Below are 25179 nucleotides of genomic sequence, written 5' to 3' on the forward strand. Positions count from 1 at the left end.
CCCTATAAGAGCTCTCGCGAGAGTGTGAATGTAGTGTTAGCAAAACCGTCTCTTAGTAACGATGAGCTCGCTGAAAGTCAGCGATGTGAAGCAGGTGGCGCGGCTACAGGTAAGAGCCGTTAGTTTAGGTGGCTGGAAAACGGATTGGTCTTGCTGGAGGGTGACTTCTTCACCACAGGCCCTCATGTCCCCAAACTCAACTCGACTGCGACCTCACAACTCCACCTGAGATGAACCACAGAAAATAAATTGCCGACCCCTTTTCACGTTGTTATTGTTGGAAATCTCAGGCGGAAATACACGTGCCTATTTTCACAAACTTCCAATTTAAGTACTACAACTTGCACTTTAAATCAATGTTCATCTTACTTTCAAATTTAAGTTTGAGAAGCTTAAAATCGTAATACCGAATTAATAGTGTTGTGGTAGGTAATTTCATCATGATTCAAAGTTAGAGAGAAGACTCGCAACAAATATTTAATTAATTATTTATATTGTAGATGAGCCATCTTTAATTAACTCTAGTTTTTAATTTTGCTGAAAGGAAAACTACTGATTTTTTTTCCTCTTACACTCATCAGAAGTATCTCAAATTTCAACGATAACTCTATGAGAAAATTATTCTAATTGGCCGATATTTGGTACCAGATGAAATGTATTTTTAATGAATGAGTCTGAATCTTCTGCCCCACTGCATATGTCTGATATAGACTCATAAGGATTTTCTTACATACCTTAACACAATCCATCTCACACTCATTGACTTTTGAGATAGAGAAATCAAACATGCTCCCTTTCCTTGATGTGTTATTAGTTAAGAAATCTGCTCATAGTTTCTCCACTTAGCCTACCTTCACCAGTCACCATAAATATTTGGATTCGTAAACTTCCAATCATTTTAAGATTGGTTTTAGCAAGTATGTGAATAGGCCTTAGCTATTTGCTCACCTTGCAAGCATGATGCAGAAAAAGGTGGCATCAAAGCTACCTTATGGGACAATGGCTATTCTGATCAGACCATTATTCACTGTGTATTGCACAAACTTGCAAATGGGCAAAAGGCCACAACTTTCAGACTTGAATTACACTGGAAGGGCAAAATCTGTCAAAAATTTGAGTAATAGGTTAAGCAAGTCATTTCATACTGTTATGATGCAATGGTAATTTAAATGTAGGACTGCTGTTAGTCTACCACAGAATTGTCCAATATTATACATGAATTTCAGCACAGACAGTGCAATGCAGGTACATAGGCCATATGTATCAATGATTGGTTGATTGAATCAAAAGGCAGATTCCGTTGATAGTTTGTAATAGGCAGAGAACAGAATATACTCAACCAGGCTGCACTTGTGAAACCTAATATTAATATTAATGTATACTGTTAACTGTAATTCTATAATTGGGAAAAACTTGCTGGACAATCTGGAGTTTCTTTTATTCAGTCTTGGGATGTAGATGTTGCTAGCTGGCCAGCATTTATTGCCTGTCCCTAGTTGCCCATACGAAGGTGGTGGTGAGCTGTGATCTTGATCTGCAGCAGTGCTGTAAGTTGACTTGCAATGCCCTTAGAGAGAGAATTCCAGGATTTTGACCCAGTCATATAGTTTCAAGTCAGGATGGCAAAGGGCTTGGAGGGGAACGTGCACATGTTGGTGTTCCCACGTATCTGCTACCTTTGTACTTCCATATGAAAGTGGTTGTTGGTTGGGAAGATGCTCTATAAGGATCTTTGCTGAATTTCTTAATTACATCTTGGAGATAATGTACACTGTTGTGCTGAACATTGGTAGTGAAGGGAGTGAATGTTTGTGAATGTGGTGCCAATTGAGCGGATTGCTTTATACTGGATGGTGTCGAGCATCTTGAGTGCTACTGGAGCTGCACCCATCCAGGCACGTGGAGAGTATTCCATCACATTTATGCTTTGTAGATGGGGGACAGGCTTAGGGAGTCAGATGAGTACTCATTGCAAGATTCCTACCATCTGACTTGCTCTTTTGGCCACTATATTTATATAGTGAGTCCAGATGAGTTTCTGGTCAATGGTAACCCACAGGATGTTGATAGTGGGGCATTTACTGTTGGTAAATGACCATTGAATGTCAAGGGGTGGTGGATAGATTGTCTCTGATTGTTGACAGTCATAGCCTGGCATTTGTGTGGAGTGAATGTCACTTGTCAGCCTAAGTTTGGATATAGCCTAGATCTTATCGCATGTGAACATGGACTGCATCAATATCTGAGAAATTAAGAATGGTGCTGAAAATTATGCAATCATCAGCGAAAATCCCAAATTCTGACCTTATGATGGAGGGAAGGAAACATTATTGATGAAGCAGTTGAAGAAGATTGGGCCTCGGACACTTCCTGAGCAGCTCCTGCAGAGATGACCAGGAACTGATAAGACTGACCTCCGACAACCACAACCATGTTCCTATGTGCCAGGTATGACTCCAGTCAGCAGAGAATTTATCTCCAATATCCATTGATTCCAGTTTTGCTAACAGCTACATTAACAAAACATACATGATAATGTGGCTCATTTACACTTGCCAGCAATGAATACATTCTGACCCAGAGATTTGTTCTCTGAAAACCAGAGTAATATATTCATCTTTGCATCATTGGACTGAACATGTTGCTGCGCATCATTATGCTTCATCAGTTTTACACCTGCACTGTGTGCTAGCAACTGACACAGCAAAAAGTCTACACATGCTTCAGTCAGTTAGGCATGTCTTGCAGTCAGAGTGGAGTAATATTCATTCACATCATTTTCAGTTAGGGGCTCCTGGCACAGTAAGTTAAAGACAAGAGATACAGAAATTGCTGAAGAAACTCAGCAGGTCTGGCAGCATCTAAGAGAAAAAAGTAGAGCCAATGTTTTGGGTCCAATGAATCTTATTTAGAACTGATTGTATCCAGGGAATGATGGAGACACAGGAGTTGGCGGGGGGAGGGGGTGTATAAGAAGTAAATGATTGGTGAAAATAGAGCCTAGAGAGAGAAACAGCAACAGGGCACACAGTGGATGGAATGGACAGTGGTGAGCTGGGGAGAAAGATAAGTTGATAATAAGGTACATTAGTCAGTGAAAATGGGCTGACTGTGATGAAAGCAGTCCATATCATGACATGGATAGGGGAATGGGGGGGTAAAGGACATGGATGAAGGTGTTCAGACCGATAAATAATTGAGCTTGATATTGAAATTTGGAGACTCGGTAGTCCTCAAGATGCATTTTATTTTAGTTTGTGCTGGAGCACTGTATAGAGCATGAGACAGAAATGTTGTCCAGGACTGTTGATATGTTGAGTGGCAGGCAACAGGAAGCTCAGGGTCATTTTTGTGGACAGAACATAGGTGTTCTGCAAAGCTGTTACCTAGTCTGCATTTTGTCCCCCCTGTGTAGTGGAGATCACACTGTGAGCATGAATAAGGCAGACCAGGATTGATTAAAGTGCAGGTAAATTACTGCTTCACATGATAGGTGTGTCCGAGCCTTTGATAGTGAGGAAGGAGGAAGTAAATAGGTTCATGTTGCATCTTCTGCAATTGTAGGGGAAGGTGCCATGGGGATGTGGAAAGATGTTGGGAGTGGAGTAGAAGTGAGCTAGGATGTCTCAGAAGGAATGGCCTCTACGGAATTCTGACAAGAGAGGGTATGGGAATGTGTGTCCGGTGGTGGTATTCCACTAGAGGAAGTGAGAATGGCAGCTTATAATCCTTTGAATGTTGGCAAATGTTGCCACTGGATGGTGGCAAGTGAGGACAAGGAGGATCCGATTGATGTTGTGGGAGGGAAGAACATAGAACATTACAGCATAGTACAGGCCCTTCGGCCCTTGGTGTTGCACCGACTTGTGGAAACCAATCTGAAGCCCATCTATCCTACACTATTCTATTTTCATCCATATGTTTATCCAATGACCATTTAAATGCCCTTAAAGTTGGTGAGTGTATTACGCAGGCAGTGTGTTCCGTGCCCCACTAGTCTCTGAGTAAAGATACTATCTCTGACATCTGTCCTATATCAATCACCCCTCAATTTAAAGGTACATCCCCTCATGCTTGCCATCACCATCCGAGGAAAAAGGCTCTCAATGTCCACCCTATCTATTCCTCTGATTATCTTATAGATCTCAATTAAATCACCTCTCAACCTCCTTCTCTCTCATGAAAACAGCCTCAAGTCCCTCAGCCTTTTCTCATAAGACCTTCTCTCCATACCAGGCAACATCCTGATAAACCACTTTTGCGCACTTTCCAATGCTTCCACATCCTTCCTATAATGCGGCGACCAGAACTGTACACAATACTTCAATGCAGCCGCACCAGAGTTTTGTACTCTTGCAGCATGATCTCGTGACTCCGAAACTCAATTCTCCTACCAATAAAAGCCAACACACCAAATGCCTTCTTAACAATCCTATTAACCTGAGTGGCAACTTCCAGTAATGGGCTAATTATTCCTGTTGCTCCTTCCAAAGTGAATCACCTCACACTTTTCCACATGAAACTCCATTTGCCACCTCTTAGCCCAGCTGTGCAGCTTACCTATGTTCCTTTGGTACCTGCAACATCCTTCAGCACTGTCCACAACTTCACCGACCTTAGTGTTATCTGCAAATTTACTAATCCATCCTTCTATGCCCTTATCTAGGTAATTTATAAAAATGACAAACAGCAGTGGCCCCAAAACAGATTCTTGTAGTACACCACTAATAATTGAACTCTAGGATAACCATTTCCCATCAACCACCACCCTCTGTCTTCTTTCAGCTTAATCCCATGCCTCCGTATTTTCTCCAATAACCTACCGTGGGGAAGCTTATCAAACACCTTACTGAAATCCATATACACCAGACCCTCCCATGTCCTAAGAGAAAGTGTGAAGGCACAAATGTGGGAAATGGGTGGACATGTCTGAGGGCCCTGTCAACCATGGTGGTTGGGAATCCTCGGTTGAAGAAAAAAGTGGACATTTCTGAGGACTCCCTGTGAAAGGTGGCATCATCAGAATAGAAGTGACAGAGACATGAAACTGAGAGTATGGAATGGGTCTTTACAGAAAGTATGAGGATGTACAGTCCAGGTAATTGTGGGAGTTGGAAGGTTTGACATGAATAGTAGTGGTTAACCTGTACCCAGAAATGGAAACAAATGTTGAGGAATGGAAGGGAGGAGTGAGATAAACTAGATTCCAGATGAGAGATGGAAGCAGCACCCATCATTGATATACTGGAGAAAGAGTTGTGAGGAGGGACCAGGTAGAATGTTCCATGTGCCCCACAAAGACATATAACAGAGGCTATGTGGGAACCGTGGCCATACATTTGATCTGAAGAAAGTCAGAGGAGTTAAAGATGAAGTTGTTTAATGTGAGGACGAGCTTGGCCCAATGGAGGAGGTGTACGGGGACAGTTCAGATTTTTTTTTTTGAGGAAAAGTGGAAAGCCTTGAGACCACTCTGATGGGAATTGCACATCCATGATAAAGAGGTTGCTGGTGCTTGTGAACTGAAAATTCTGAAAGCAATGTAAAGTATCAGAACTCATTATTGACTTTCGGCGGGATATTACTCATGCCCCCCTACACATTAACAGCACAGTGATGGAATGAGGGGAGAGCGTCAAGCTCCTGGGAGTGGTCATTACCAACAAACTTTCTTGAACTCTTCACGTGGACACACTGGTTACAAAGGCCCAACAACGTCTCTTCTTTCTCAGGCAGCTGACGACGAATGCCCGTGCCAACTTTTGTAGGTTCGCCATTGAGAGCATTCTGTCTGAATGTATCACTACCTGGTATGGCAACTGTATCATTCAAGATCGGAGATGGTTACAGAGAGTGGTGAACTTGGCCCAGACAATCACAAAGGCCAACCTCCCATCTATAGAATCCATCTTCCAGGCCCGCTGTCAAGGAAAGGCCGCCAGCATTCTCAATGATCCATCCCATCCTGGCAATGCTTTTTTACAGCCTGTACCACATGGGAGAAGTTCCATGCACCAGCCGGTTTCGAAACAATTTCTACTCTACTGTTTTAGAATACTGAATGGACTCACAATCTCTTAGCAATTGCCTGTACCTGTGTTTTGTTTTGCCGCTGTTTACCAATATTTACTAATCTATGCTATTTAACTTTGTGATTTGCCTGTATTGCACGCAAAACAAAGCTTTTCACTGTGCCTCGGTACACATGACAATAAATCCAATTCAATTCAATTCAATTCAGAAGAAGCAAGGATAAAAGTGGGAAGAAATGAATTGTGAAGCACAGTGCAAGCTGGAAGAACAACACCTCATTTTCCACTTTTGTGCCCTGTAGCCCTCCAGACTCAATATCAAGTTCAATAATTTTAGGGCCTGAACTCTCCCAAGTCCTATCCACCAACTCCACACGCCAGCCTTGTTAGCACATTGTCTGCCATCACACAATCCATTGTTAGCTACTAACAGACTCCATTAACAGCTATTTAATCTCCCAGCCAGATCATTATCTATTCCATTGTTTGTCCAACCATTATTTTCTCTCTTTGGGCTCTATCCCCCCTATCATTTGCTCCTTACCCCTTTCTCGCAACCTATCTTCTGCACATAAACCACCATTTTCCTAGCCACCATCAGTTCCAAGGAAGGATCACTGGACTTGAAATGTTAACTCTGATTTCTCTTCACAGATGCTGCCAGATCTGCTGAGCTTTTCCAGCAATTTCTGTTTTGTTGTTGAAGAGATGAATTCTGTAGGGCAGGAGGAAGCAGAAGCGATAGAGGTTCACAGGCAAACCTGCTTGTGGATTTTGGGAAGGAGGTAGAAGCAGGCTGTGCGGGGTTGAGGACTATGAGCTTAGAGGCAGTAGGGGAAAAGATTCTCCCAATAAAATGAGATTAGTGACCATTGTGGACACAGTAGCCTGATGTTCAGTGGTGGTCTCATGGTCCGAGGGAGACAGAATGAATCATCTGAGAGCTGAAGCACAGCATCCACAATGTAGAGGTCAGTATGCCAGGCAACAACAGCACAACCCTTGCCTGCAGGGTTGATTACAAAGTCAGGGTTAGGTCTGAGAGCACTGTCCACCCAGTTCAGAGGGAGTTAGGTTGGAATGAGAGAGGGAAGCAGAGCAATTAAGGCGACCAATGTCACATTAACAGTTCTCAATTAACAGTTCGAATGCAAGTAAAAGACCGAGGGGTGAGGGTGATGTCCAGGTGGAGGGGAACCGTTGGTGGCAGGTGAAGGGTTCTGTCGGTCCGTGAAAGGATTCCTCTCCAAAGAAATGGACATGGAAGCAAAGGCGATGGAAGAAGATTTCAACGTCATATCATGCCCAAAATTAATTGAGGTAGGATGCAGAGGGATAAAATAAGACCTTTGTTGAGTGCAGAACATGATTTTGATTTTATTGTCATGTGTAATTTACAGTAGGAATACAGTAAAATACAGTGAAAAGCTTTCATTTGTCGCCATGCAACAGCACCATTTTGAATAATTTAAAAATAAGGAAGAAAATAGATATAGCTTGAGAAGAGCCCATCAGTCCTAAGCCAGCTCATCACAGTCAATGATACCTGTGCTACCATGCCTCTACCACTGCTTCACTGCCATCTACACTGGATTCAACTGATACTGAAGTTGCTGATCCTCAAGCACCATCTTCGCGGACGGATACCCCTTTACTACTGCATCACAGCTGCCTGTGCCAGACCAACCAACATCAGAGATGTGTTTCTCATCGCTAGGCCCACCCTGTTCATCAACGTTGCCATAATGCCCTTGTGTCACAGCCTCACTGCTGCCAGCATCAGACCCAACCAACAATGAAGTCGCTGATCCTCAGGTGCCATGTTGCCTCTGCCGATGTAGCAGCTGCCGATTCCAGGTCCTGTCCTTGCTCCAGAAAAGTAAGTAGGGGTTCACTCTGTTCCATGCTGGACCCATTCAAGGGCCTGTTTGAGATCCATGGTAGGTCCACTTGAGGTCTGCACCTTGGGCTCAGCTCAAGACCATTTGATGCCCCACCCCAGGTCCGTTGAGGTCCGCCACTCTTCTCTCACTGCCACCAATGCCTTCCAAGCTCAGGGCAAGATCAGTAAGTTTAAAAAAAAAGAGAGGGTGGATAAAAAAGAAAAAAAAGCAAAGCAGTTGGAGTGGCAAGCTCTGGCACAGGAGCCCTATTCCCAATCTTTAACCAGATCCGGATCAGAGAGCATAACAAATAACTGACATGTCAAGGGCAGCTTCTGAGGAGATGTACTTTAGATTAGATTAGATTAGATTAGATTCCCTACAGTGTGGAAACAGGCCCTTCGGCCCACCATGTCCACACCGACCCTCCGAAGAGCAACCCACCTAGTCCCATTCCCCTACGTTTACCCCTGACCAATGCACCTAGTACTACGGACAATTTAGCATGGCCAATTCACCTGACCTGCACATCTTTGGACTGTGGGAGGAAACCAGAGGATCCGGTGGAAACCCACACAGACACGGGGAGAATGTGCAAACTTCACACAGACAGTTGCCCAAGGCAGGAATTGAACCCAGGTCCCTAGTGCTGTGAGGCAGCAGTGCTAACCACTGAGCCGCCCCACAGAGATTAGATACACTACAGTGTGGAAACAGGCCCTTCGGCCTAACAAGTCCACACCAACCCTCTGAACAGTAACCCACCCAGACTCATTTCCCTCTGACTAATGCACCTAACGCTATAGGCAATTTAGCATGGCCAATTCACTGTGGGAGGGAACCGGAGCACCCGGAGGAAACCCACGCAGACACGGGGAGAATGTGCAAACTCCACACAGTCACCCAATCGAACCTGGGACCCTGGTACTGTGAGGTAGCAGTGCTATCCACTGAGTCACCGTACTTGGGACAGTAAAAGTCAGGTCCATCTCTTTCTTGGGAGTGGTATTGCAAATGTTGGGCAGTGGATCACTGATAATCCCTGTACATTTTTTGGTGCTGAGTGGACCTCTGAAATAGAAGCGTGCGGAAGTAGAAACAATGCATTGGCATGCTGATCACCATGAGTGGAGTCAGGCAGTTAAGAGGAAATAAAACAAAGAACTGTGGATGCTAGAGATCTGAAACACACAGAAACAAAATTTGCTGAAGAAACTCGGCACATCTGGTAGTATGTATGGAGAGAGAATAGTTAATATTTCAAGTCTAATGACTCTTCAACTGTTCTGCAGCTTTTGTGAGCTTAGAGGGAATGTTGTCTTAGCTCTTTCTGCCCTATTATGGACCATTTTCTCCTGGGGTGAAAGAAAAGAATATATCAAGTGAGATGCAAATGGGTAGCACAGCAATGGGGAAAAGGTGGGGAGGTGTCTCAAATGAGTGATTCAGAGACGGAGAGTAAGTTGGCAATATGTGGGGAACTGGGTGTTTGAGAGTGAGTGAGTGAAGATGTTGCCTTGGCGGGAGGTGGGTGCAGTGGCAGTGATAGACTGAGTATGAGGTAGGAGAGAAAACATGCACTTAACCTTGGCAAAACAGGAACGGTCATTGACCTTCTTCCTACACTGTTGGACATTCCTCCGGACAGCTCAGACTGGTTGATGACCTCAGACAAGGCTGGCTCAGTTTGGTATTGTGGTCTCCACTAGCAGTCCTGAAGAAGTCTGCACAACCCTGTCCACCAGGACCTCCAGGTTCCTGTTCTCAAAGTGGAGTGCCAGTTTCACCTTGACTGTCATACCTGTGGCAAATTCCATGAACTTCGAGCACTTGTCAGTTCCATTATGGCCTTTCAAATATGGAGCTAGCGCCAAGGTTAAAAGTATATTCTGGCATATCCCGTCAGTGGTGAGTTCTTCAGACTAAAATTGGAAAAGAGCAGAGTCATAGAGGCATGGTGGATTGTTAATAAGCTGAGTTTGGGATGATAGATTGAGGGAACTGACTAGGTAAGCCTTACTAAGACAAACCTGAGATGAAACCATACTCAGATGAAAATTATACTTAACTAGAGTATTGTAGGCTTCAGCCCAGGAATTCTGTATCATGTAACTCACCATATGACTCCCAGAGCCTGTCCATTATCTACAAGGCACAGGTCAGGAGTCATGATTTGGAGATGCCAGTGTAGGACTGGGGTGTACAAAGTTAAAACTCACACAACACCAGGTTATAGTCCAACAGGTTTAATTGGAAGCACACTAGCTTTCGGAGCATCGCTTTTTCATCAGATGATAGTCACCTCATGAAGGAGCGACGCTCCTCAAGCTAATGTGCTTCCAATTAAACCTGTTGGACTATAACCTGGTATTGTGTGATTTTGAACCCAGGTCAGGAGTGTGATGGAACACTCCCTATTTGCCTGGCTGAGTGCAGCTCCAACTACTTTCATTAAACTCAACACCATCCAAGACAAAGCAGCCCAGTAAACTTGCAACTCCTCTACCACTTCCAACAGTAGTGGAGTGTACCATTTACAAAATACTCTGTAACAACACACCATAGATCCTTCAACAGCATTTTCTTAAATAATGTGCCATCACCTAGAAATACAAGGACTGCATATGCATAGGGGTCATCACCACCTTCCAGTTCCCTGTGACAAACATCCTGAATTGTAACTATCACCCTCACTGTTGCTGGGTCAACATTCTGAAACTGACTTCCTAACAACACTGTGGGTGCATCTAATCCCCAGTGGATATGTAGACAGCTCAAAACTACCTTCTCAATGGCAGTTCAGGATGGACAACATCCTCATTCTGTGAACAAGAAAACCTGGAGTTTTCCAATATATATAGCAGCTATTCTTTTAAAAACCTACATTCCTGCAATGCTTCAGTGGTATGATTGAAGTAGAGTTACACAGAACTTGAATATTCTATGTTCTGACACGAGTCTGTGGTTGAGATGCTGTAATCAACCTCAGAATTCCTAAGTTATAGGGGAGGAGATTTTGTGGAATTGGAGATCAGGAAGAAAAGAAAATGCATTTTAATATTTGTGCATTAACTATGAACAGATCATGTGTTAAATTCGTTTAGTGCACATTGTGCATGATAGAATGGAGTTGCCCTGAAATTTGTGGTAGTTGCATAACATGGGATTGATTTTACTGAACTGCGCTATGCAATATCTTGGACAAAGTTGCCCTACCAGAATGTTTCATATTTTGTTCTATAATCTCAATTTAATGTAAACATTGTTTGAAAAATTTTATCACTAAACACAGAGGAGCCTCAATTATCCGGCATTCGATTACCCGAATTTTGGGTTATCCGAACAACATCGCAAGGTCCTGATGCTTGGCTAAACTGTATTATTTGGTGTTTGATTATCTGAACAAAATACTCCCCATCCATGTCATTTGGATAATCGAGGTTCCTCTGTAAACTTTTATTTTTATTTGTTTTCTCTTAGAAAGAAGCTGGCCGTTGTAATTTAGTTAAATTGCTAAAATGGGAAGATTTTGATGAAGAAAAAGACTTAAAACCGGGTATTCTTCTTGACTATTTGTACAATGCTATTATACTTGCTGCTGGGAAAGGATTTCCATGGCCCAGTGTGGCTCTGGCAGCACAATTTTCAGAGGAACTACTTTTCGAAACAGAAGGTAATACTGAAAAGCATGTTATTGTCATTTTCTTTTCTTGTACATTTAGCTCCAAGATACAACTGTTTAAGGGGCTGCCCTGATTAATGATTTAGAGACCTAGGACAATTACTTCGGTTTTTAATATTCTAGTACATGACCCAGTGTATTGTAATCTAGGACTTGGCATTAATGCTAACTGTCATCCTATTGGAAATATGAAAGCATTATTCCTAGCTAAGAATGTGCAAACATGAGAGTCTAAATGATAATAAAAGACACCGGTTCATAAATATGTTTAAAATTCGTATGAAGTTGTAGAGTTTGGAGTGAAAAACAAAAAGGCAGAATAATATTTAAATACGTTGGGAAATGTGCATGTACAAAGGGATCTTGGCATCCTTGTACACCAGTCAATGAAGGTAAACAGGCAGTCACAGCAGGTAACCTGGAATATAAATAGCGTATTGACCTTCGTTGCAAGAGGATTCAAGTTCCGAAGTAGAGATGTCTTACTATAAGGGGCCTTCGTAACACTGCACCTGAGGTATTAGGTGCAGTTTAGGTCTCTCTACCTGAGAAAGGATAACTTGCCATAGAAGGAGTGCAGCAAAGGTTTACTAAGCTGAAACTGGAAATGGCAAGACTATCATATGAAGAGATTTGTTGGATTGTATTCGCTAGAGCTTAGAAGAATGAGAGGAGAACTGATTGAAATATATGAAATTCTAAAAGGGCTGAACAGACTAAATGCTGGGGGATGCTTCCCCAGGTTGGGGAATCTGGAATCAGGGGTCACAGTCTCAGGAATTAGAGTAAGCTATTTAGACTGAGATGAAAATTCGTTTCTTCACTAAGAAGGTGGTCAACCAGAGGTTGTGAAGACAAGTCACGAGTATATTCAAAAAAGCAATTGATAATTTTTTCAGCTACTAATGACATCAATGGGTGTCAGAAAGAAAGAAAGGAGGAGTATGGCATTGAGATAGAGCATCAGCCATGATCATATTGAATGGCAGAGTAGGCTCAAAGGGAAAAGGGCCTACTCCTGCTCCTAAGTTTCTATGTTTCTATATTGTTCCTCAACAGTTTTTAAAATTAGTTTAAAGATGCAACCAGTTTCAGGTTTCTTAATGCTTTAAGTTTTGTATTTCCATTCCTTGACATTATAGCATTTCTTTGCTCTACCTCCCATGATAGGTGTACAGCTTTTCATAAAGATCTTATTGCAGTACTGCTGTTTTGTGCATTTTCTGCCAAATTAATTAGAAACTTAATTTGCATTGCAACTGATTGGCTCAAATTAAAGCTAATCACTAATGAATGGAGATCAGGGATGTCACCCTGAAGGTGCTGCGAAAGCTTCAAAGCTAGAAATACATGACAAATTAAAACATAATCTCCTGTGAGCATCTTACACTGTGAACATAATAAGAGAAAAGTCTAGGGTGAGACATGTTTTATATTTTTCCTCATTTAAGAATACACAAGGATGGGGATTAAAGTACAGTTGCAAGCATGATTTGTAAATGCTACTTTGCTGAGGTACTCACATGTGCTAGTCTGGGTTTATGCAATAGTGTTCTGTGAAAGTCACAGTTGGAGAACTATCCAGTAATCACCCTGAGTTGCCGATATAGAATTCTTGCTCTGAGTATTAAAGGATTAAAGGGATTTCAGTTAACCTGCAAAGCAAAGAATCCAAAACCAACTGCTCAATTTATCAGACATGACACAGGGACTGATCTGTGTATCTTATAATTTTTATTTTTTGTTGGACTCACTTCTCATTTCTAATATCTATGTATATATGTTGTATTGGTATTTCTTCCTGCATTAAGTAACAACTAAACTTAGTCTTTTAACTCAACAAATCCTGGTAAAATTAGCTCATTTGAAAACATAGATTCATTTGGTTTGGGAGAAAGGTATCATCAAGTGAAGGATCAACTTCTCTGTAACTTTTCTTGCTGTTGAATGGGCCTTTGAAGCCCATATGCAACATTGGCTTCCAGAGCTGAAGCCATATATCATCAGAACAATTGATGTATGTGGATTGCGCAGCTTTAAGGAAGTGTTGGAGGGGATCTTTTTTGATTGACCTTGTTATGAATAACCGTAGAAGGTTTGATTTCAGTAAGGCCTTTGATAAGGTTCCACATGGTAAACTGCTCTAGGAGGTTAGATCGCATGCAATCCAGGGGGAGCTGGCATATTGGATACACGATTGGCTTGATGATAGGAACCAGAGGGTAAAAGTGAAAGGATGCTTATCAGACTGGAAGCTTGTGGCTAATGGAGTGTCTGAGGTCAGTGTTGGGCCCATTGCTGTTTGTTATCTATATTAATGATTTGGATGAGAATATACAAGGCATGATTAGTAAGTCTGCTCAATGGTTTGAGTTGTGGGGAGAAGTTGGACAAGCTAGGACTTTTTTCTTTAGAGTATAGGAAACTGAGAGGGGAATCTTATAGAAGTGTATAAGATCATGAGAGGCATGGATAGGGTGAATGCACTCAATCTTTTCCCCAGGGTTGAGGAATTGAGGACTAGAGGGTATCGGTTTATGGTTAGAGGGGAAAGAATAAAAGGAACCTGGAGGGGTGGGGGGCAGCTTTTTTTTTAACACAGAGGGTGGTACGCACATGGAATGAGCTGCCAGTGGAACTGGTTGAGATGGATACATTAACAACATTTAAAAGATGTTTGGACAAATACATGGATAAGAAAGGTTTAAAAGGATATGGGCCAAGTGCAGGGAAATAAAGTCAGAGTCTATGGACATTTTGGTCAGTATGGACCAGTTTGGGCCAAAGGGCTTGTCTCTGTGCTGTAGGGCTATGACTCTATGACTCTTAGAGATAAATCAAGAATGGGTGCTGGAGGTAGGGGGAAGGTGGTGAGTGGTTGAGTTCCTCCCTCTTATCCTTGAGCTTCATAATTTAGGGTATCCCATCTGGAACCGTAATACATTCGGAATCTTGCCTGAGCCCTGGTCATTATATAATGTATGAATGCAAGGATTTTAATTATCTGCATGTGTGTAAATTATAAGTTCAAGTTTCTTGAAACAGCTTTTCAGCAAATGGCAAGTTCTAACAAATTAATATACCGTGAATATTACCACAAATGTGTATGTATGTATATTTTATATAATATCTAAGAACATGGCCTTTCTACAAAACCTTGCTAATGTATCATTATTTTACAAAATAAACTGTTTAGATTATATTAATTATAACTCAAAATATGGAGGTAAGAACTCTTTTAATTTTTTTTTCGGATACTGCTCTTAAAATTAAGGAAAGGCTGGCAACAAAATGCCTGTACTGATTAAAAATTTCAGAAATTAATTTTTGATTTTATATTTGGTTTTGGTTTAATTGTCAAAACATATCCTTATATCAACGGCGAGATTAACTGAAGCACCCTATAATTCATGTTATAACTTTCACATTGAAAAGCTGGATTAATTACCTTGGCAAAGTCTTCATTCTTTGAGGGAAGCATTGTCCACATGGTGCACTTGCACTTCTTGCACTCGTTCTCTTGGCCCTTGGATATGCAATGTCTTAAAAGTTATTTCTAACATGTTCTTGGCTGTTTCTGTCATTTCTAAAAAGAAAGTCAACATATCTGAATCAAATAGGTTTGGTCAGTTCTAGACCATCTGGATATATTGTAAAATATCTTAATTTTGATATGATAGACCCCTGTTTTACAAACGTTATGAATGCATTTGGAAGAGTGAATTATGGTAAACCAGTTCAAGAGAGGTGGGCTAAAAGCAGACATTAGATTTCTACGGGCGGCACGGTGGCACAGTGGTTAGCACTGCTGCCTCACAGCGCCAGAGACCTGGGTTCAATTCCCGCCTCAGGTGACTGACTGTGTGGAGTTTGCACGTTGTCTGTGTGGGTTTCTTCTGGGTGCTCCAGTTTCCTCCCACAGTCCAAAGATGTGCAGGTCAGGTAAATTAGCCATGCTAAATTGCCTGTAGTGTTAGGTAAGGGATAAATGCAGGGGTATGGGTGGGTTGCGCTTCGGCGGGGCGGTGTGGACTTGTTGGGCTGAAGGGCCTGTTTCCACACTGTAAGTAATCTAATCTAATTGCCCTGTTCGGAGAGGGATGCAGAGAATTTTTCTCAAAAGATTGCATAACTTTGGAACTCTGCTTGAAAACGTGCTAGAAGTGGCATAATTGAATAGATTTTAAAGCAGAGAATGATAGCTTCTTGTTAGGCAAGGGTGTCAGGGTTATTGGAGTAAATGGAAATGCAGAATTTGAAGCACAAACAGATCAGTCATAACCTTACTGATGATGTGGAGGTGCTGGTGTTGGACTGGACTGGTCAAAGTTAGAAGTCACACGGCACCAGGTTTATAGTCCAACAGGTGTTTTTGAAATCACAAGCTTTCAGAGCACAGCCCTTTCATTGTGCAGTGAGAGAGAAGAGCACACAGACTCAGAGTTTATAGGCAGAGAGACCATAAGATCATGCAACTGGTATGAGTGAAGTGTCAGATAGTGAGTCTTTGCAGGTGACCAAGAGTGTTGGTCAGCGAGTAAAATGTCAACAGCTGAATAATCAGTGAAGGGATGACCTCTAATCTGATTAAGTGAGGCAGAGAGATAATTACAAACAATTAAAAATTAAGGATACAAACCAAATGACTGAAATAACATGGTAGGTATAAGAGTCGAATGTCTAACCAAAATAGTTATTAATTCAACACTGTACAAACTAATTAAGGTAGAGAGATCATAACAATTTTTCAAAGTGGTGGTGTCAAAACCGGACAGTAAGGAAGATATTACAGATACACAACTGTGTGGTGGGGTCACATGTAGTGCGACATGAGCCCAAGATCACCGTTGAAGGTAAGCATCCTCCAAGATGGACTTTGAGATACACAACAACATCTGACAGAGACTGACAGCCAAGTTCTGTATCCATGAAGACAGCCTCAACCGAGACTTGTTATCTGACACTCCACTCACCTCAGTTGTATGATCTTTTGATTTCTCTGCCTATAAAATGTGTCTCTGTGCTCTTCTGTCTCACTGCACCTGACGAATAGGCTGCGCTCCAAAAGGCTGTGATTTTAAATAAACCTGTTGGAATATAACTGGGTGTCATGTGACTTCTGACTATGTTCTTACTGAATAGCAGTGCCAGTTTGAGGGGCTGAATGACCTACTTTTGCTCCTGGTTTGCATGCATATATGCTAATGGATTCTAATTGGATCACAATGTAATTTTGTCCAGTTTTTGATGTTCCACTTTAAGAAAGTGTCAAGACCATGCAGAAGGTACAAAGGGAGGTGATAAGCTACTAATGCTGAAGAAAACACATAGGCTGATGCACTTTGATACATATTATTTTCATTTGAATACGTCTGTCCAAATTTTCAGTGTTCAGTGCTTGCAATATGAAATTCTAGAAGTGATACAATTAGTGGAACCGATGGAAGTCATTGATTTTTCATGACTGTTTCCACATATACTTCCATTATTGCTCATATTGGGTTTTTCCATCTCTTACATTTTCTACCTAAAAGCATCTAACCCTTCAATTCTTTGTAAGATAAAGGTCTTGTGGCATAGCATCTGAAACAGAAGCTTCAGATTCAAGTTGCGCTGCAATTTGATGGCCAAGGAAGGTACATTGATAATGTGTCAACTTGTAAGTCCTTTCAGCTTATACCAGTGGCAGGTGGTAAGAATGGGAGAGATTAAAGAACAAGGAACATTACAGCATAGGAACAGGCCCTTCGGCCCTTCAAGCCTGCGCTGATCCAGATCCTCTATCTAAACCTGTCGCATATTTTCTAAGGATCTGTATCCCTTTGCTCTCTGTCCATTCATGTATTTGTCTAGATACATTTTAAATGACGCTATCGTTCCCAGACCTACCACCTCTCTTGGCAACACATTCCAGACACCCACCACCCTCTGCGTGAAGAACTCTCCACGTATATCTCCCCTAAACTCTTCCCCTCTCACTTTGAACCTGTGACCCCCTAGTAACTGAGTCCTCCACCCTGGAAAACATTTTCTTGCTATCCACCCTGTCTACACCTCTCATGATTTTGTAGGCCTCAATCAGGTCCCCCCCTCAACAGCCTTCTTTCTGATGAAAATAATCCTAATCTACTCTACCTGTCTTCGTAGCTAACCCCCTCCACACCAGTCAACTTCCACAACCTCCTCTGCACCTTCTCCAAAGCATCCTCATCCTTTTGGTAATGTGGCGATCAGAACTATATGCAGTATTCCAAATGTGGCCAAACCAAAGTCTTAGACAACTGTAACATGACCTGCCAACCCTTGTACTCAATACCACGTCCGATGAAGGAAAGCATGCCATATGCCTTCTTGATCATTCTACTAACCTGTATTGCCACCTTCAGGGAACAATGAACTTGAACACCCAGATCTCTCTATACATCAATTTTCCCCAGAACTTTTCCATTTACTGTTTAGTTCGCTCTGGAATTGCAACTTCCAAAATGCATCACCTTGCATTTGTCTGGATTGAACTCCGTCTGCCATTTCTCTGCCCAACTCTCCAATCTATCTATATTCTGCTGTATTTTCTGACAGTCCCCTTCACTATCTGCTACTCCACCAATCTTAGTGTCATCTGCAGACTTGCTATTGAGGTAACCTACATCCTCCTCCAAATCGTTTATGTATATCACAAACAACAGTGGTCCCAGCACTGATCCTTGTGGGACATCATTGGTCACAGGTCTCCATTTTGAGAAGCTCCCTTCCACTACTACTCTCTGTCTCCTGTTGCCCAACCAGTTCTCTATCCATTTAGCTAGAACACCCTGGACCCCATGCAACTTCATCTTCTTCATCAGCTTATCATGGGGAACCTTATCAAATGCCTTATTAAAGTCCATGTATAGGACATCTACATCCCTTCCCTCATCAATCAACTTTGTCACCTCTTCAAAGAATTCTATTAGGTTTGTAGGGCATGAGCTACCATGCACAAAACCATGTACCTATCAATGCCCATTTTCTTCCAAATGGGTATATATCCTATCCCTATCTTCTCCAGTAGCTTCCCTACCACTGACATCAGGCTCACAGGTCTGTAATTACCTGGATTATCCCTGCTACCCTTCTTAAACAAGGGGACAACATTAGCAATTCTCCACATTTTCAAGGATGCTGCAAAGGTATCTGTTAAAGCCCCAGCTATTTCCTCAGTTCCCTCAGTGATCTGGGATAGATCCCAACTGGATCTGGGGATTTGTCCACCTAAATGCCTTTTAGAATACACAACACTTCCTACTTCCTTATGCCGACTTGACCTAGAGTAATCAAACATCTATCCCTAACCTCAACATCGGCCATATGTTGTGAATACCGACGCAAAGTACTCATTAAGAATCCCACCCATTTTCCCTGACTCCATGCATATCTTTCCTGCTTTGTTCTTGAGTGGACCAACCCTTTGAGGAGAAAGTGAGGGCTGCAGATGCTGGAGATCAGAGCTGAAAATGTGTTGCTGGAAAAGCGCAGCAGGTCAGGCAGCATCCAAGGAACAGGAGAATCGACGTTTCAGGCATAAGCCCTTCTTCAGGAATGAGGGAGCTTCCTCATTCCTGAAGAAGGGCTTATGCCCGAAATGTCGATTCTCCTGTTCCTTGGATGCTGCCTGACCTGCTGCGCTGGACCAACCCTTTCCCTAGTTACCCTTTTGCTCCTTATATGTGAATAAAAGGCTTTGGGGTTTTCCTTAACCCTGCTCAGTAAGGATATCTCATGACCCTTTAGCCCTCTTAATTCCTCATTTCAGATTGGTCCTACTTTCCCAATATTCTTCCAAAGCTTCGCCTGTCTTCAGTCGCCTAGACCTTATGTATGCATCATTTTTCCTTTTAGCTAGTCTCACAATTTCACCTGTCATCCATGGTTCCCTAATATTGCCATTTCTATCCCTCATATTCACAGGAACATATCTCTCTTCAACTCTAATCAACCTCTCTTTAAAAGTCTCCCACATTTCGAATGCAGATTTCTCTTCAAGCAGCTGCTCCCAATCTACATTCCCCAGTTCCTGCCAAATTTTGGTGTAGTTGGCCTTCCCCCATTTTAGCACTCTTCCTTTTGGGCCACTCTCGTCTTTGTCCATGAGTATTCTAAAACTTATGGAATTATGATCGCTATTCCCAAAGTAATCCCCCACTGAAACTTCAACCACCTGGCCAGGTTCATTCGTGGTAAATCATGTGATGGAAATAAATTGGAACCTATCTCATTCGCAATCCATAACTCCAGATAGCAACATGGATGCAAGTGTATCTTGCCACAGCAACTCCAACTGTACATTTGGCTGGATGGCCAGAATGGACCAGATTTACATCATTAGAATGTGGTTCAGCCCCTATTCTGACTGAGGTTGATTTGAGACTTTCCTCCATTCCTTACTCTGGTGTCTCTGTGGGCCAGACCTGCCTTTGGCAGAGAACTTCAAAAGAAAAAAAAGTGATCAATTTTTCTTATTGTTCAGAACTTGATACTGGGTAGCAGGTATTTGGGTGGGAGGGTAGCAAATGGGGACTCTACTATTTTCCTACCTCTGCTCCATTGCCGGAAGTGCCATGAACACTCTTCTATCCCTCCTCCAATTGAGGCAATTAATGCTGACTTTAAGGACCTCATTCCACCTTTGCTAGAATTTACTCAGTGGCAAGTAAGGGACCTGTCATCCAGGAAACCTGAAGACTAAATCTAGTTAGGGCTACTTATGGGCTGGTTCTCAATTTCATGCACTCAGTGCTTGTTTAAGGGACTCAGCATTGGGAACAGAGGGGCTGCTGAGAATCAGCTCCCTTGCCATCCTGATCTTGCTGCTAAACCCCCATTCAACCACTCTATTGCAGACCCAGGCTGTGACCCCCCACCCCCCACCACCACCCCCAACACCCCAGTAATACTTCTCTTTTCCCGTGGTCCATTCTCCACCCTGGTCTCCAGGGGAGTGCACTACTGGTAACAGTCAGTCACAGCCTGCTCATTGGCACTGTCATTCGGTAGTTGAGAGTGTGGTGCTGGAAAAGCACAGCAGGTCAGGCTGCATCCGAGGAATAAGAGAATCAACCCAGGATTCTGAAGAAGGGCTTATCCTGAAATATCAATTTTCCAGCACCTCACTCTCGACTTTGATCTCTAGCATCTGCAGTCCTCACCTTCTCCCACTGTCATTCAGTAGTGTTGCTGAACCGGCTGGCAGTTCTCAGTGAGTAGGACATCTGCCTATTGGATCTCTGATCCTGGGTAAACCCTACCTCTGCTCAGTAAAATCCCATATTGGCTGCGAATGTAACAGGCTTTGCTGAAAAGAAGCAACATATTGCTCTCACCTGTTCTCCAGCCTATGGAGCAGGACTCCCATTTTCACTAGTAAATACTGTTTTAAGTGTGTCATCCAACTCGGTTTCTTTAAATCATTTTATCGTCACTAAATTGACTCAATTACTTTCCCATTATTAGTCCAACTATATTTTACTGGAGGGAATATAAGACTCCAACTGTTGCCCATCTTATTCCAATTTTCTGACTTTTATTCTAATTATTTGTTTGACTTAATTTCTAATGGTTTGCATATTCCTGCATAATTAGGGTAATATTTATGCTCCTTAGTACACTTTGTCTTTTAATTCTCTCTTCCTTTCACTGTCCCTCCAGTCCGGCAGTAACTCTTCACATTTGTCCCACCTTTCCATTCCTGACCATATACTGTTTTGTTTTCTTTGTCATTGTGCTATCTTAGCTTTTTCCTATGTGTTTTAAGATTTGCTTGCTTTCTAACCTTACTGATTTAATTCCTTCCCCACTGCTTTATCTAACGTGTTAAAGTTCAAACATTTTCCCATGTCATATAATTTATCTTATAGCCTAGAAGTCTGAAGTCCTCCATTAAACCATGAAACTAGCTATATATTCATCTGTCTAATGTACTCACTCACAGTTAGCCCACAGTACAGCGCGAGTTCTAATTTTTACCTAAAGTGTAAGTACTCAAGCTTCCTCAGCAAAACCGTCCATCCTTTTTATATCAGTAGTTGTAGCATAAACCAAAACTTCAGAGTATTCAGTTTCACATTTTCAAAGTATTCACACACATTCATTTGTAGGTCTTTTACTTTATTACCTGCAAGGCAACAGATCACAGATGATTTCTTATCACACATTTACTGTTGAACCTTACTTGGTTCCATCTCCATCTATAATCATTCTGCATGGACTCAGAGCATTACTCTTAGTTTCACTCCCCATATAACAGTCCTCACCTGAGTCATAGGTAGGTGCTGCATTCGTGTCAACCAACTCCAAATCTTGAGATCCATGTACTTCAAGAAGTGCCACCTCTCAAAGATGGAATAGATGATGGACTTTTGAAATGTTGGTAAAATGTGACGAAACGTGGCTAAAGCTTAGTCACGGGTCAACAGTTTAGCTTTCACCAAGACCATGAAACCAGCAAAGTGGAGACTGGAGAATATTCGAGGGTATTCTTATATCAGGTTCTGAAAGCGATAATGTTGTAGACGAAATTAAACTCCATCTAGTCTGATGCCATCCAGTCTTGGATGGGGAATCCAGAGTCTAACTTGAGATTTTAATGAGGTCTGATGTGTCACTGTGGCACCTGACAGTCTTAGCAGTTACATCATCATACGCCGTTTGTGTCCCCTCTCCCCTTGGCCTGTGTCTATACCGATCAACAAACTCTACTATAATCCCATTTATCTGTACTTGGCCTACTATGCCCCTGCATTTAAGCACTCATCCAGATGCTTCTTAAGTGTTGCATGAGTACTTGCCTCCACCACCCTCTCAGACAGCACGTTTCATATATTTGCCATGTTCTAGGTAAAAATAATTTTTCTCAGATCTCCTTTAAACCACTTGTTCCTTACATTAAACCTATTTCATCTGGCCTTAGACATGTCTGCCATGGAGAAAACATTCTCATGATCTACTCTATGCCTCTCATAATTTTATAAACCTCAATTGGATCCTTCCTGAGCATCCTGTGCTCCAGGGAAAACTAACCCAGCCTGTCCAGTCTCTCCTCATAATTGAAAGTTCTCATCCAGGTAACATCCTGGTGAATCTCCTCTCTATCTTCTCCCATGCAATTTTGTCCTCCTGATAGTGTGCAATCAGAATTTCATACAGTATGTGTAACAATCCATCATGATTTGTACCTATTATTATCACACAATAACTTACATTGTTTTGTTAAAATAAGTGCCTCTTGTTAACACTCACCAATAGTTCATCCTCTACACCCTACTGCCCCATTCAAGAAGGAGGGGGTGGAGGCAGACAGAAGGTAGGAAACTCTAGAATCTAGAGCCTAGATCAACTAGCCTAACATCTATAGTTGGGAAAATGCGAGAGTCCATTACTAAGGAAGAAATAACAGTACGTTTAGAAAAGCTTACCACAATCAAACAGGATTATTCAGGTGTTTTGAAAGTGAAATTATGTTTTGCAGAGGTCTCTGAAAATATAGCAAGCAGAGTTGATAAAGGCAGCTGCAGTGTTTGGATTTTCAGAAGGCATTTGATAATGCACCATACAACAGGTCATTCCACATGGAATACTGTCAATATCTTAATTCCAGGAATGAGTCTCTTGAATCTCTTTTGAATCCTTGCAATGCCATATATCATTTTCTTCAATACAGGATTGAAAACTGTACATAGTATTCCAAGTGCTGCCATAGTAACACTCTGTACAGTTGTAACAGAATTTCCTATTCTTAAATGCTAAAAAATAAATTAATTTGGTAATTTTCAAGTTTCTGTTAACCTTTTGATTTTTTCCTACAGTACCCTATCTGGGTCTGTCTAAATCTTTCTTGTTTATTTAGAAAAGTAAAAAAGAAAAATAGTAGCAGCAAGCAACCATTAACTAGTACTACTTGGTTCTACAGCATATATATGTTGATTGTAGTGAATTTGTTACTTAAGTGCCTCAAGGGAACAAGTGAAAAATCCATCCAACTCGGTTGAAAACACTTTTAGAAGATTAGTGAATTTACCATTTTAAATACAAACTGTTTTACAAATACTCAAGACAATCAGTCAGTACATGTAGACACTTGAACAGACAAGCAGAGCAGAACTCGAGGAAGAAACAGCACGGTAAAGTTAAAAATCACGCACACCAGGTTATAGTCCAACAGGTTTATTTGGAAGCACTAGCTTTCAGAGCACTGCTCCTTTATCAGGTGGTTATGGAGAATAAGATTTTAAGACACAGAATTTATAGCAAAAGTTTACAGTGTGATGTAACTGAAATTATATATTGAAAAAGACCTGGATTGTTTGTTAAGTCTCATTTTTTAGAATGACCATGTTGGTTTCGGTTCTTTCATACGTAAATCGCAAAACTTTTTTAAAAAGTTACATTGTCAACTGAACTTTAACGATTGGTGTCATGTCAGCCCAGATAATGTATTAAAAGTGTGAATTTCCCTGTGTGAGGCTGTCTGTCCCACAATGGTCAAATTAAAAAACAGGTTTACAGAATCTTACATGGATTCATGCAGTTTTTGAGCAAGGTAAAATGTAATTCTGCAAGTACAAATTCACCCCACAAACTTATTTGTGTATGTGTGCGTGTTGTGTGTGTATGTGAGTGTGCGTGCGCGCGCGCGCGCATGTAGGGGGTAGGTTATGACTGTGAGAGATTGTGCGTATGTTTGTGAATGTGACTGAAAAGAGGTATATGATGATGAGAGAGTATGTGTGGGAGTGTATGTGTGAGCGTATGAGAGAGGGTCTGCGTGAGTATGTGTGTCTGTAGGAGAGTGTATGTGTAGGAGTGTGTGTGTGTGTGTATCTGTCTGTGTGTGTATATAGTGCCATGGGGTGCCCTGTAGTGTGACATGAACCCAAGGTCCTGGTTAAGGCTATCCTCATGGGTACCGAATTTGGCTATCAACATCTGCTCAGCCATTTGCTTGGCAACGACGAAAAGTGATTAAGCAGAGACTGATAGCCAAGTTCGGTACGCCTGAGGTTGGCATCAACTGGGACCTTGGGTTCATGTCACACTACAGGTGACCCCATTGTACTATACACACACACAGACACACACACACAGACACACACACACACAGACAGACGCGCACACACTCACTCCTACACACACACACACATCCCTATACACACACTCTCCTACAGACGCACACACTAACGCAGGCTCTCATATGCTCACACATACACTCCCACACACATCCACTCACAGACTTATACCCCTTTACACTCACACATACACACACACTATCACAGACACTCATAACTGCCCCCCCAACCCACCCACCCACACACACACACCCATATGCACACATACTCATATAAGTTTGTGGGGTGAATTTGTATTTGCAGAATTACATTTTACCTTGCTCAAAAACTGCATGAATCCATTCTGTAAATCTGTTTTTTAGATAAGAATCAGTCTGACCATTGTGGCACAGGCAGCCTCACACAGGGAAACTCACACTTTCAAAACATTATCTGAGCTGACATGACAGCAGTTGTTAAAGTTCACTTGAGAATGTAACTTC

General features: G+C 41.9%; 1 protein-coding gene across 1 annotated transcript in view; it reads left to right on the forward strand.

The window, feature by feature from the left end:
- Positions 1 to 61: 61 nt before the first annotated feature.
- cunh8orf74 (chromosome unknown C8orf74 homolog) overlaps positions 62 to 25179 on the forward strand; it is a 35278-nt gene continuing 10160 nt past the window's right edge. Inside the window, exons 1-2 of the mRNA XM_043682366.2 lie at positions 62 to 109; positions 11396 to 11588. Coding sequence (XP_043538301.2) covers positions 62 to 109; positions 11396 to 11588 — 241 coding nt within the window. The remainder of the gene's footprint in view (positions 110 to 11395; positions 11589 to 25179) is intronic.

The sequence above is a fragment of the Chiloscyllium plagiosum genome, unplaced genomic scaffold, assembly GCF_037043375.1.
Source record: "Chiloscyllium plagiosum isolate Xiang-an unplaced genomic scaffold, Cpla_swu_hap1 HiC_scaffold_3, whole genome shotgun sequence".
Taxonomy (NCBI): domain Eukaryota; kingdom Metazoa; phylum Chordata; class Chondrichthyes; order Orectolobiformes; family Hemiscylliidae; genus Chiloscyllium; species Chiloscyllium plagiosum.